Source organism: Uloborus diversus, chromosome 5 (genome assembly GCF_026930045.1).
Source record: "Uloborus diversus isolate 005 chromosome 5, Udiv.v.3.1, whole genome shotgun sequence".
In the NCBI taxonomy this organism is placed as follows: domain Eukaryota; kingdom Metazoa; phylum Arthropoda; class Arachnida; order Araneae; family Uloboridae; genus Uloborus; species Uloborus diversus.
In genome coordinates, this window is record NC_072735.1 from 179,633,335 (window position 1) to 179,646,863 (window position 13,529).

General features: G+C 37.3%; 1 protein-coding gene across 1 annotated transcript in view; it reads right to left on the minus strand.

Moving 5' to 3' along the window:
* Positions 1-3,007: 3,007 nt before the first annotated feature.
* Positions 3,008-13,529, minus strand: part of LOC129222009 (EH domain-containing protein 3-like) — a 39,324-nt gene continuing 28,802 nt past the window's right edge. The window contains exon 2 of the mRNA XM_054856427.1: positions 3,008-3,795. Coding sequence (XP_054712402.1) covers positions 3,097-3,795 — 699 coding nt within the window. The 3' untranslated portion in view covers positions 3,008-3,096. The remainder of the gene's footprint in view (positions 3,796-13,529) is intronic.

A 13,529-nucleotide genomic window follows, 5' to 3' on the forward strand; every position in this document is an offset into this window, starting at 1 on the left:
ATCAAATGAAACTAATGATTCGCTACTTCAATGCATTCTAAACCATAACACATGACTAACACAAAACAGTAATAATAAATTATTCTTTTTTAAACAAAATAAAAGAGTTTAACATACTATAAACTTACATTACACTTTGGTCAGCAGATGCAAAGTCTAAAATAAATCAAACAGCAACAATAAAACTAATCGTAACGAGGACTGAAAACATTGTAACATATTTTCTAAAATCTTTCAAAAAAAAAAATCTATAAAACGACGACTTTTTCGCAATAACAAGCACGAAAATATTACCGCACATTCTGATCTAGACCTCCGTATATTCAAGTCAATAAAAATGAGTGAATTGTATAGACCTAAACCATGCTATTTCACCGAAAGTAAACTCAGAAATCCTAGGAAAATTCAAACAGGGGAGCATTTATTTTTAAATATGTTTAACAAAACGATTCGAAAATAATAAAGGGTACTTACTATGTGAGTGCATGTGCGTTAAAAAAAAATGTTTAAAAAAATGGATAAATCAAAACAGGGGGAGAGGGGCATTATTTCATGGAAAACAACAATGAAGATAAAGAAAGTGATTTATGGAAAAGCTTTACTCCAACCAACCAAGGCCCAACTTATAGGGATGAAGGCCCTTCACCAAGTGCTCCCCCCCCCCCCCCGCACACACACAAGCACAAAAAAAAAAAAATCAAAACTTTGCTCGCAGTTTGACTACAGTTTCAGCATTTATCTTAATGTGTGATTTTCAAAGTGCAGGTAAAGCTCTAATGGTAAACCCAAAGTTAAATATACTAAGTGATGAAACTTACCGCCTTAACCCTTTGATTACCAACGAAATGAATAGGTCCCAGTCATAAAAATATTTCATATTGAGTTACCTACATGGTTTCGAAAGTTTGTAGATAATAATTTCCTGAACACGCTGCGTGCTTGCAGTAGATCGACTGACATGAGTGGAACGTATGTGTTGACTACATGTGTTTCATCCTGTCCTGAGGATTGGATACAGTTCAATAAAAATTCCAAAACTATAAAATTTACTAATACAACTACCCTCCAAGTTTGCAGACATGGTCCATCCAGTATGTTTCTGGCAGATGTTCACCTGAAGATGGTGAAACATCAGCCTGAAACATCCGCGGACTTCTAATTGGCTCCCTCTTTGGAAGTGTAAGGAGATCAGAAAATGTTCTCTCACGGCCAAAAAGAATAACCCAATCAGATGTCATCTCAAGATCAAAGAAAAATCAGAGACAATAACATCAAATCTGACATTGGAGCCCTATCCAATGATCCAGTATGTTTCCATTCATACAGCATACTTCTGACAAATATTCGGAAGAAGTTGGTGAAACATCAGCCAGAAGCTTCCGATTGGCTCCTTCTTTGGCCGTGTAAGGAGATCAGAAGATCTCTCACGATCAAAAAAAAAAATAATCCAAACAGAAGTCATTTCAAGATCAAAAACAAATCAGAGACAATAACATCAAATCTGATATTGGGGCCCTATCCAATGATCCAGTATGTTTCTATCCATCCAGCATATTTCTGACAAATATTTGCAAGAAGATGGACGAAACATCAGCCAGAAGTTTCCGATTGGCTCCTTTTTTGGCCGTGTAAAGAGATCAGAAGATGTCTCACGATCAAAAAGAATAATCCAATCAGAAATCATTTCAAGAACAAAAACAAATCAGAGACAATAACATCGAATCTGAGATTGGCGCCTTATCCAGTGAGGATCGGGATCAAGATCTACTTGTAGACAGACGAATTCATTTGTGATCTGAAGAAGCGCGAGACAAGTCAGGCACTAGGCAATATGTTAGCCAGAAACATTCTAAATGAACCATGGCCCACAAGGCCAGAAAGTTGTTATATTATTAAAGTCATAAAAGAGTTTAAAAGTTAAATTTTAACTTTTTTTTAAAACTCTTATCTTCAGCCTCATAGTAAACGAGGTCCAAACTATTTTTTTAATTGGTTGCCAAAGGGTTAACCTCGTTTTTTTTTTACGGCAACTTATCGAATTACTCAAGGGATAAAATATTAATTGCTGTTGAAAGACATAGTATTTAAAATATTACAAAAATAACTTCATTTTGTTAATTTTTTTAAAGCAGAAAGTTGCACACAATTCAAAAATGTCCATATTATAGACGAACAAAACGACACGTTTATAGAAACTCTTTTCAACAATGAACAAAACCTGCACACTATTTAAAGAAATGTATCCTTAAGTACCACGAGAAAAAAATGAATTGTGAAATAGCATAAATTATCATTTTAAAACGCATACAGTAGAATCCCGTAATACTGTGTATTTGGGAGACATGCTTTTCATCATCATCCTAGTATAATACCGAGGCGAGGTATATAGTGAAACTTACTTTGACAAAATGCAAGCTTATGACAGAGATAAAATACATAATAACAGCGAAAGAAATATTTAAAAAAAAAATAAATAATAATAATAATTAGACGGAATAAAAAGCACATCAGAAGGAATATGTCATGCCTACAGACATGCTTAGAATAGATATTCCAACTGGAGGACACGTGACTTCCCCCAAGGACCCTGAAACTCCTAAAAGAGTGCCCCTCTCCTCCTGGAAAATAGAGTTTGGAATGTAGATATAGACAATGTTTATAGGGCTTGGCGAATGAAAGAAAACTGGATTTTCAGACAATTCTCCAAATGACACTATGATACCAGAGGTATATGCGATTTCCCGGCTACATAGAGCCGTAGTATAACGGGATTCTACTGAATTCAGGAAACCGTATAGAGCTGTTACAAATAATAGAAAACAAAAGGGAATCGTTGAGTCAATGTTTTAATAATTTTTTTTTTCTGTAAAGAGCATTCCATGGAAAAACTTCATATATATATCTCTAGTACATGAACACTCATTTAGATAAACGTATGTCATAGAAACGAAACTGGAATCTCTGATCCGATCTTTCCTCTCTAGTATCGTCAAAAGTTAAAGAAAGCAAGAAAAAAAAAAAAAAAAAGAGCGACGGAATCCAGAATACTTATCTACGGAGGAAGAGAACAGGTCGCAGTCGAATCCGTGTCAGAGCCTAACGCACGAACATCTTCTTAGAGGGCGGCACTAGGTGGTCGGGCAGTTCCACGGGCAGGTCGTGGCCCTGCAGCTTGATGTTGATGAGGTGCATGGCCAGGGCGAACTCGTCCGAGTCCAGCATGCCATCCTTGTCCAAGTCCGAGAGCTTCCACACCTTCCCCAGCACCGTGTTGGGCAACTTGGACTTGACCATCTCGGCCTTGGCACTCGCGCCCGTGATCTTGCCATCCACCGGATTCAAGCTCTGGAACACGTCATCGAACTTGTACCGCTCCCGCCCGACGATCCATTCGGTGTCCATGGAGCCCGCGTCCGCGCCCTCGCCCCGCCCGTAGGTGAAGGGGCTCTGCTGCACCCCATCGAACGCGCCCCCTCGGACATCCGACTCTTCCTTGCTCTGCTGGTGCTGCTCTTGCGGTATCTGGGCCATCAGTCGCGCGATGTCCTCCGACAGCATCCTGTCCACCTGCTCCAGGAGCCTGGGCTTGAGGGGCTGGAAGCGGGCGAAGTCGGTCGTCTGCAGCTTCTCCTGCATCTCCCTCAGGTCCGGGAAGTCGCCAGGAGGCAGGTGATGCTCCCTCTGGATCTCCTCGTAGATCCCGCGCAGGTTCTTGATGAGGTCTTTCTTCTTGCTGTCCTTGCCGAACATCGACGGCATGTTGTTGCGCAGTGAGCTGATGATGTACGCATGCACCTGCAAAATTAGAAGGAAAAGACAATGAGCCACAAGTACCGGTAGCGGTACGGATAGACAACTTTAAAGTTGTATGCTAAGTGAAATAAAGTAGATATAGCACATTGTCTAGTATGTGACATGGCTGACATCATAAGTGTAGAAGAAGTAGGCAGGGTCAGTTTTGGTAAAAATGGAACGTAATTCCAAGGTTTCAGCTTTGGATCCCCCCCTTTCTTCTGGATGAACTGAGAGATAAAATTTTGCGCATTGGTTCTAAGATTACACGCTCTGATAGGTATGAAAAATTTAATTGTATGACTGTTTGTCAGCCAAATAAAATCACATTTCCTATTTCCTCAGATTCTACGAGGCAAATGGAAACACACCCATTATTTCTCCATTAGGTTGATGTAGGTAGATAACCGCAACGTACACAATCAGTTTAGATGCTACAGAAGTTTTACACTAAGAATATGGCCTGTAGGTTGCATGCGGCCCACTGAATCGTCTAAATGTAAACTGACATTTAAAGAAGAAAAACCAAAATAATTATACACTGAATTTACGTACAATACACACAAAGGTGTGATTTACATAAGAATTTAACCTTCCAAAAAATTGAGAGAGTATAAGTCAATTTCCCACAAAATTTCTTGACATCCTCGTTATCCTGTAACTTCTTCCCACGTAATGCCTCCTTCCGTGTACCAAGCAAATGGAAATCCGAAGGTGCTTATAAGGGGGATGAGACAGTACCTCCCAACCAATTTTAGCAATGATTGCACGAATTGCAACGTGAGGACGTGCGCTGTCTTGCTAGAGAATCACACGTCTCTTCTGAATATGAACGTTACCAACACTATCTTGAACTGTTTCTGTAATCATTTCCACTGTGACACAGCTGTCTGCACGAATAATGTCATCGATTCGTGTTTTAAAAAAATGAAGTTGAAATTTCGGTAGGTCGACCAGAACTGTGTTGCTCAAACAGACTCTTTTGAACTGTTCAACCAACTTGTTAATATTTCTACGGTTCATACAACTCTCACCGTACATTTTAATCTCTCTAGACAGAGTATACATTGACCTTCAGATCTTAAGCATTTCGCCTTCAGCAATAAAAAAACGAATCACAGAACTTTATTCAACTAATGTGGAATTTTCAAGAAGACCGAACATCGTTTAACTTAATTTTGAGGCCATTAACAGAGCAATGGCGATTAATCCACTGATTGGAAATCATCACAGTGAGGGCAACTTAAGATCCTAAACGAATCAAGCATGTACTACTAAGTCTTTTCCCGATATGGACATGTTCTTGTTTGATTTCGACAATAAGTTTTAAAACAGAATTTAAATATAACATGATTTACTTGTGAAACTACATGTGAAACTTACAATATACAGTGTTGTAGGAACCATCCTGTAATATTTGAATCATCTGTTAATTCAATTTTTGTTGAAACTGGGCATAGTAAGAAGCAAAGGGATGTAAGTGGCAAAATTAAAAATTTGGAGATGACCAACACACATGGTAGGTGAATCTCTCCTCTGTCTTAGGGCAAGAGATAGTACTAGTAGACCTGGTTTGTGCTGCTGTACAGCATGATTTAGAAAAACTTTTCAATGAAAGTCTACCAAACGCGTTTTACTCTAAACCGGAAAATGTCCACTTATATCCGTTTGCGTCTCTGTGAGAAGCAAAGGGATGCAAGTGGCAAAATTAAAATTTTAGAGATAACCAGTACAAATGGTAGGTGAACCCCTCCTCTATCTTGGGGCAAGAGATAGTAGTAGTAGTCCTAGTAGGTTCCCGTATACAGTTTGATTTAGAAAAAAATTTCAATGTAAGTCTACCTAGGATCTGATCTTTGAACGCGTTTTATTCAAAACTTCAAAATGTCCACTTACATCCCTTTGTTTCTCACAGCCTCGTATGTGGTTCTGATTGGTAGCTCCTCATTTATACGGAAAAGAAAAAAAAAACTTTTGTATATAAATAATTTGTTTAATACAAAATTCTAAGAAAGTTAAAGAAAAGGCATACACAGAGATGTTCCCATCACTTTTTCTGAAGGCATCCTAACAGTAATCTATTATGCACAACAAAGTATATGGCATATATGGAGTATACCCTATGTCAACACTCTGGGCATTCATCCCATTGAGAAAAAAGAAACGAAATTGTTCTCTGATGATTTGTCTTTGAAACGATATAAAACTTCAAATATTTTATATATACCGTTTGACCACGGATTGTATGTAATTTGGCAATCGGCCAAGTAAAGACGATTCCATTTGATTGAATCTAGCAGGGGAGAAGGGAAAATAGCGATGAGATATTGATGCACTTGTTTTATAACGTCACTAGTGCCTTATTCATTTTTATTGCATTTTCTAAAATAAAATGAGGTTTAACAAAAATAGTTACTATGGAAACAGCAAAAAGAAAATAAAATGTTTTCATTTCATTCGGGAGTGTAAAAGCGAAATGGTTAGCTCAAAACTATGCTGTGAATAAATAAATCAATTTTTTGTGGTGAGAATATAGATCGAATATACTTTAGATTTTATTTTTACAAAAAAATTTTTGAAAAAAAAAAATAGAACCGACTTCAAAATTGCTCTAAAAAGTGAAAAATAATTTTATTCTTTAAACACCATCGATAATACTTTCAAACATAATTTTTGAAGTTGGCGCAAAAACGACTGATAAAATCATTCACAGCCCTAACTCAACTACAAGTATAAATTTTACCAGGTCCAGTTTCTTCACTACCACATGCATTACGCATTGATGACAGCATATTTGAGTAACGATATAACTGTTTCGTTCCTAACTTTGGATGATTTTTTGATAAAAATATGAACGAAGCATGGTTACAATGGATTTTACTTTTTGTTTTTGCGCCAACTTCAAAAATTATATTTAAAAGTATTATCGATGGTGTTTAAAGAATAAAATTATTTTTCACTTTTTAGAGCAATTTTGAAGTCGGTTCTATTTTTTTTTTTTTCAAAATTTTTTTATTTCATTCTTTTTAGTGCAAATGTAGATATTTCAGTAAAAGTAAGAAGTTACCTAGTAAGAAGTTCGGCTCTATATCACTGTATTGCTTTAGAAAAGCCTTTATTCAAAATTATCATTACAATTACTATTAATGTTACTGTTATATGGCACCAAACTTTTATAACAATGAGTTTCATATTGTCGCGTAGATGAAGATAGCGAAGACAATGTGAAAGCAAAATGAAGCGAATACTCGTTATTCTCAACTCGAGATCTTTATTCAGAACCACGAATGAACGTTACATCTCCTTATATACAACTTGAGAAAGTGCTGGAACTTTCCAGACTTGGAAAGATACAGAAATTAATAGAACATTCGAGAAAATACGGGAAACAGTAGAAACAAAATTTTAGTAAAATTCACTTTATCCTAGTCGGGATTTGAACCCGGGTCGCCCGTGTGGGAGGCGAGAATTCTACCACTGAGCCACCGTTATCCACGAATGAAAAGTGCGAACTTCGCTACAATATCATTTTAATTGCATAAAATGTACTGTTTTTTGCCCATAACTTTTTTTCTAAAGAACAAATATGGTCAAACAAAGTAATGGGACCTAAGTTGAGCTATCCCCTATCCATTAAAAAAAGAATCATCAAAATCGGTTCACTAGGTGAGACGCTATGAGTGGACAAACAAAAAAAAAAAAAAAAAAACATACATACGGTATGAACTGATAACCGCCTCCTTTTTGAAGTCGGTTAAAAACTGGGGCTAAATAATAGAGAGGCAAAAGGGTACGTCTGCAACAAACCAACCAACACCCCCATAAACTAATAGATGCGCCCATTTCCGCCTACAAACCGGATATTAGGCTTTCCATGTAATCGATGGTCAGACAGTCTTCTGTTATGAAGGTGGGTGCATAATAAAGGGAATGGTTCGTGAAAGATGATATATATACTCATTAAGAGATAGTTGAATTTAAAAAGGTAGTAAAAAGGAAATTTAGGCTCTTTCTGACAAATTTGGTTAGCATTTAAAGAGTCAATGGTTCTCCCATCCTTCTCTTTAGAATCATAACCGTAATTTTGGGGGGACAGGACGGTGAATTGCCCCCTGATTATTGGATAAAAATGTTGATTTAAAAAAAAAATATTATTGTTTTTTATTTCTTTATTTTCAGTTTAAAATTAAAAAAAAACTTTTGTGATGGGGGAAAATAAATGCCATTTCCTAATATGACGCCAAAAAATGTATGAGAATGACTTTTAAAATTTTAAAAAATATGTGACTGCTGAAATTTTACAACTTAGCGCATTGATTACACAAATCATAACAGGTATAAGTATCAAGAAAGAAAATCCGCATCTTAACTAACTTATTAGTCCCATCTAATTTATTTTTTTCCACAAAAGAGCTAATTTCTCGTTTACTATGTAACCTTGTTTTTACTTTTAAGGAGCACCTACAAGTGAGCTTTGCTGCGGCGTCCGGGCCGGGTTATGAACTCCCCCCTCCCCTCCCCCCTAGTTGCGACACATGAGTAACCAACCTGAAAAGTGTCAAAGAAAGGAATCGACATTGAATTCTATTTTCACCCTCATTGTAGAAAAAAATAAATAAGAGGAAATTCAGCCAAGCATGTGTGCGCAATGAATCGATGCATCAGAAGAGATAAAACACTTCTTTATCGAAACGGAATCTGACTCACCGACTGGACAAACACGGAGCGCTTTTCCTTGTTACAGAAAGGAGATGATATGACTCTCATGTGTTTTTTATATTTTTCCCCAACAATTGCTTAGGGGCCAGTCATTAATTACGTAAGGATGATCTTGGCAATTTTGACCCCCTCCTCCCCCCTTGTAAGGGTACGTAATATTTCCGACTCCCCCTCCCCCTTGTTCTTACGAAAGATTCCATTCCGTTTTTCAAAATTAGAGACGTACCGAGTACTCGGTAACTACTCGGTACTCGGCCAAATTCTGATCAGATACTCGGCCAATACCGAGTAGTTGTAAAAAATTGAATATTGTCCAAGACAGATACTAAAATTTATAAATAAAAAAAAAGAGCAAACATTATATTCTGCAATCATTTACAATTAAAATTTATAAGTCAAATTGAAATTTTGAGAAGAATGAAGTTTTTAATGCTTCAATGGAATAAATCTTTATTTTAATGTCCCCAAAGTTAATAAAACTTATTTATTAAAAATTACGCAAAAAAAGGTAAATATAGAAAATATGGAATTTTTATATTAAAAATGGATTTTTGCTACAATGTAAAAATACCTTTGTTTAAAAAATAAAAGGAAATAAAACAATGTTAAAAACACAGTGCAGGAACACTGCAGACACGTGTTTTGGCGTTACAAGGAATTCCTTTTTCAATGCACAAAATGGGAGCTGATAGATTTAAAGGCATCCGAAAAAATTCGTATTTTTTTGTCGAATGTCTTTACGTTCTTTAGCTCACATGTTATGCACTGAAAAAGACGTTCCTGGTAACGGGGAGGGGGAAGAAACACGTGTCTGCAGTGTTCCTGCACATTTGTTTTATCTGCTTTTAAAAATTATTTATGTTTGGCGGACTAGAACTATTATTGATTGGTATGCAGTGAAACTCCTCCTAACGGTCACCCCTCAAATTCGGACACCCCTCTTATGCAGACAATTTTTAATTCCCTAGTTCCAATGCAAATAACATTATTAAACCTCTGTCCTGCAGACACCTCTATATTGCGGACAAAAAAATTTGTCCCGTTAGTGTCCGCATTAGAGAGATTTTACTGTAATTTGTTTTAATTCCAACTTGATTAATCATACCTTTTATTTATTCATTTTTAATTTTAAAAAGAATTTTTTTTGTAAAATTTTCGACACAAACAAAATTGTATATAAAATGCGTAATTAAATTTCAGCAGGAATTTAGTTTTAAAAACTATTATATGGACAAGGAGGTCTATACTACTATTCCAATAAGTTGAAAATTCATAACATGTGTGTTGGTGGTTCTTCTTAAAACATAATTGGTACTTGGTAACTCGGCCGAGTAGTGAAAGGCCGAGTACTCGGTACTCGGCCAAAGTGCTACTCGGTACGTCTCTATTCAAAATAATAAAATAACGAATCTTAAATCACTGGACTCGTTATTAAATTCGCTATTATTAAATGAAACTTTTTTGTGCAAAGAAATATTTACTAAAAAGTTGGAATTTAGACTGAATGTTTTTTGGACATTTTTTTTTTTTTTTTTTTTGTGTATGATGCGATATTAATTAAAAATAAAGCATGCCCTACATAGTGCGATTTTTTTATTATATTTCACACTATTCTTTCTTTGTAAAACAAATAAAAAAACAACTCATCCAAGTACGTTTTTTACCTTCCAGACGCAAATGAAATAGGATCCCTGCCAAACCACTTGACCGCGCGATTTATAATATAAAATATCGACTTTTAAAATATTACGTAAGAATGGATTTGGTTTGCCCTCCCCTCCCCTCCCCTCCCTAACTAAGAGTATGTAGAGATTTTTCCAACATCCCCTCTCTCTCGGGTGGTTCAAAAATGCGTGTTCAAAAAAAAAAAGTTTATCCGAGATATCGGGACACCCCTCAATATCTTTTAGACTTGTGGAGAGCAATATACTGGAAGAATTTTAGTTTCCTATTTCAACTGAAAGAGGGTGCTCAACCCCCTCCCTCAAACTTCAATATCATGGGGAGGGGGTTAAAAAAATACATCGAACTGAAAAAACATTGCTACATATTATAATATGCACTAGAAATATGCATATACATTGCAAAAAAAAAAAAAAAAACAGTTATTTACAGAAAAACAGCTGGCGAAATTAAATATTCCTCAATTTGTGGCATTTTCTATGCTACGGCTAATGTTAAATGAGGGGGTCAATGGCACCCTCTTAAAATTTGAGTAAGAAGCTAAAACTTTTACAGCATAATACTATTAGTAAGTCTTAAAAAAAAAATTAATTTGAATTTTGACATCTTGAATTCAAGTTATGTTTTTCGCAATCACGAGTGTGTGTATGTAGGCGTGTGTGTTTGTGCGTGTGGGGGGGGGGCGGTATGTGTGTTTGTGTGTAGGGAGTATGTGTATGTCTGTGTAGGCATGTGTGTTTGTGTCTGTGTGCAGGCATAAATGTGTGGGTACTTGTGTGTATTAGTGTTTGTGTGCGGGGGGGCGGGGTATGTGTATGTGTGTGTAGGCATATGTGTTTGTGTCTGTGTGCAGGTATGAATGTGTGGGTTGTTGTGTGTGTGTATGTGTTTGTGTGTGTAGTTGTGTATGTATGCGCATGTGTCTAGGACATGGATGCAACCTGGAAACGGCTTTCGCTATAGGAGCAGCATCGTGAGGAACCGGTCAACGATGATGCTGCAGAGGGTGCTGGTGGGAAAATAAAATCAAAGGACATCAAAACAGTCAAACGAGAACAATAAGCAATCGTGATTACTCAAAAAAAAGGGGGGGGGGTCCCTGCATTCTAGCTGAAAAAAAAATTTTTTTTGAACCACCCTACTCGGGACCCTTACGTAATTTATGAATGGCCCCTTACCACATTCTTCCGCAATCAAGGAGAAAAGTGACGCGTTTCCCAGATGCGGTAAAATGGATACCTTGTGCAATATTTTCATACCCGGATTATAAATATGCTGATAAAAGAGGGGATGACGCTCTTCGAACTGAGATGTTCGAGAAGTGGAGGCAATAAAAGACTATCGGAATGGAACCAGATAAAAACCGTACGAATGAGTTGATGGGAACTGGAAGCCAAAGGTTTTTTCCAATGGTATCAGTGTATGGATAACCTAATAACCCGTCGGCCTGTTTGGTCAAATAAAAGCACCCAAGATAATCGAACGTTTTGGTTCTAACAAAAACAGAAGAAAGGCACTCCGAACATAAGGAAAAAAAAAAGATTCCTTATCAATCCAAACGAAAACTGTTATGTACTTTTCCATTCTTCAAAATTAGTGGGCGATCGATACAAATTGTTACTTATTTATTTTTGTTTGTTTTTTAACCTACACCGCCCCCCCCCCCATATTAAGGATTGCTTATTGCTGTGATTGGCTGATAAATGTTGATATTAACGTCTCTTTCGTTTGCTTCACTAGTGAAAAAAATAATGGTATTTTGCAGTGCAACTTTATTTTTTTTAACGAGTCGCTTCAAAATATGTATTTTTATAAATAAAACACCGATACGAAAATGTTCGTACGAAATTCATATGAATTACGTTAGAACTGACAGGATAATTCGTACGATAAATCGCAAAAAAAAGTGCAAGGCAAGTCGTAGTACGCACGCTTAGTTATAAAATCAAATTTATCAACATTTTTTCCGTCCCTCCCCAGTTTCAGTACTTTGCAAACAACAAACACACCCTACGCTACACTCCAGGGACCCCGTATCTACCACTAAACGTCATTTAACCGGTTGGACGGGACAATGAAGAGAGCTGTTTCTTTTCTTTTCTTTTTTTTTTTTTTTTTATCCAGGCCAGGAGGTGAGCAAGCCCTTGAACGATCACCACCAGAGGCATTGATTCGGAATTGGAAACTTAGAGAACTTATGATGACGAATATAATTAACGTACCCCAGTCACCATTAACGAACAAGGAGGAATTTCGACCGGCTGGAATGAAACACGGGACTCTCCAGTTACGAATCAGACGCCTTACCGATCGGGCCAGCACGACCCCTCATAAACGCACAGTCTGTGAGACTTTTTTGTTGTTTGCCACTTGTGCTGTTGTTGTTACTAATACCCGAGCCCGAGTAGCAATGGTACTCGATTTTAAGACGGAGGGGTTAATGCTTCCGTTTTAATCCAGCGTCTATTTCTAGACGGAAGTCCGATTTGGCTCTGACAACACGATAGATGGCAGCACCATCTACGGACAGTTCGATTATTTAAAACCAGACCAGAAGACGAGTAACTTTCTGGTCTAGCACCCACAGAGGTATAGGTTCACTTGGAGGACATTGTGACCTCGAGCATATTTAACGTCCGTCGCCCAGTGAACATTAATGACGACGGTGGACGTTCGACCAGCGAGGATCGAACCCGGGACCCTCCGGACACAAGTCCGATGCCTTACCGACCAGGCCACCACGGTCCATTTTTTTGCCAATTGTTCTTGATTGAATCACGAGGTATGTGGTTTGCAAATTGACCGATCAGATAGACCCAGGAGATAAAACAAGACAGCGGGTTCATATTAATGCAACCGCGTGTGTGTGTGTGTGTGTGAGAGAGAGAGAGAGATGTGTGTGCGTAATGTGTCTGAATACATAGAGGCACACAGAAGGGAGAAGGTTGGAAGTCGCCTCCCTCTCCCGGTGGGTTTTATTTTTTGAGGAGAAGCCATTTGTTAATTGAAAAGCTGCTAATCACAGTACAACCATAAATTACACAATTAGCCAAAATTCACAAAGTGTGTTAAATACAAAAATAACGTGCAATTAATTTACTTGGATTTGCCAATTTGTCAGTAAACATTCAGATGTGCCTCTAAATTAAGCAGAGTCACATTGAAATGACCGAAACACGTACATGGTGTTTTTTCTTTTGCCCCTCATTCAGATAGACTCGTATAAATTGGCAATTTGCCAATTCCACAACAACCGTGGGAAGACAGTAATCTACCTCCCCTAAAGAAATTCTAGACAGAGTGCAGTCTAATACATCACTAGCGCAGCCTAGACG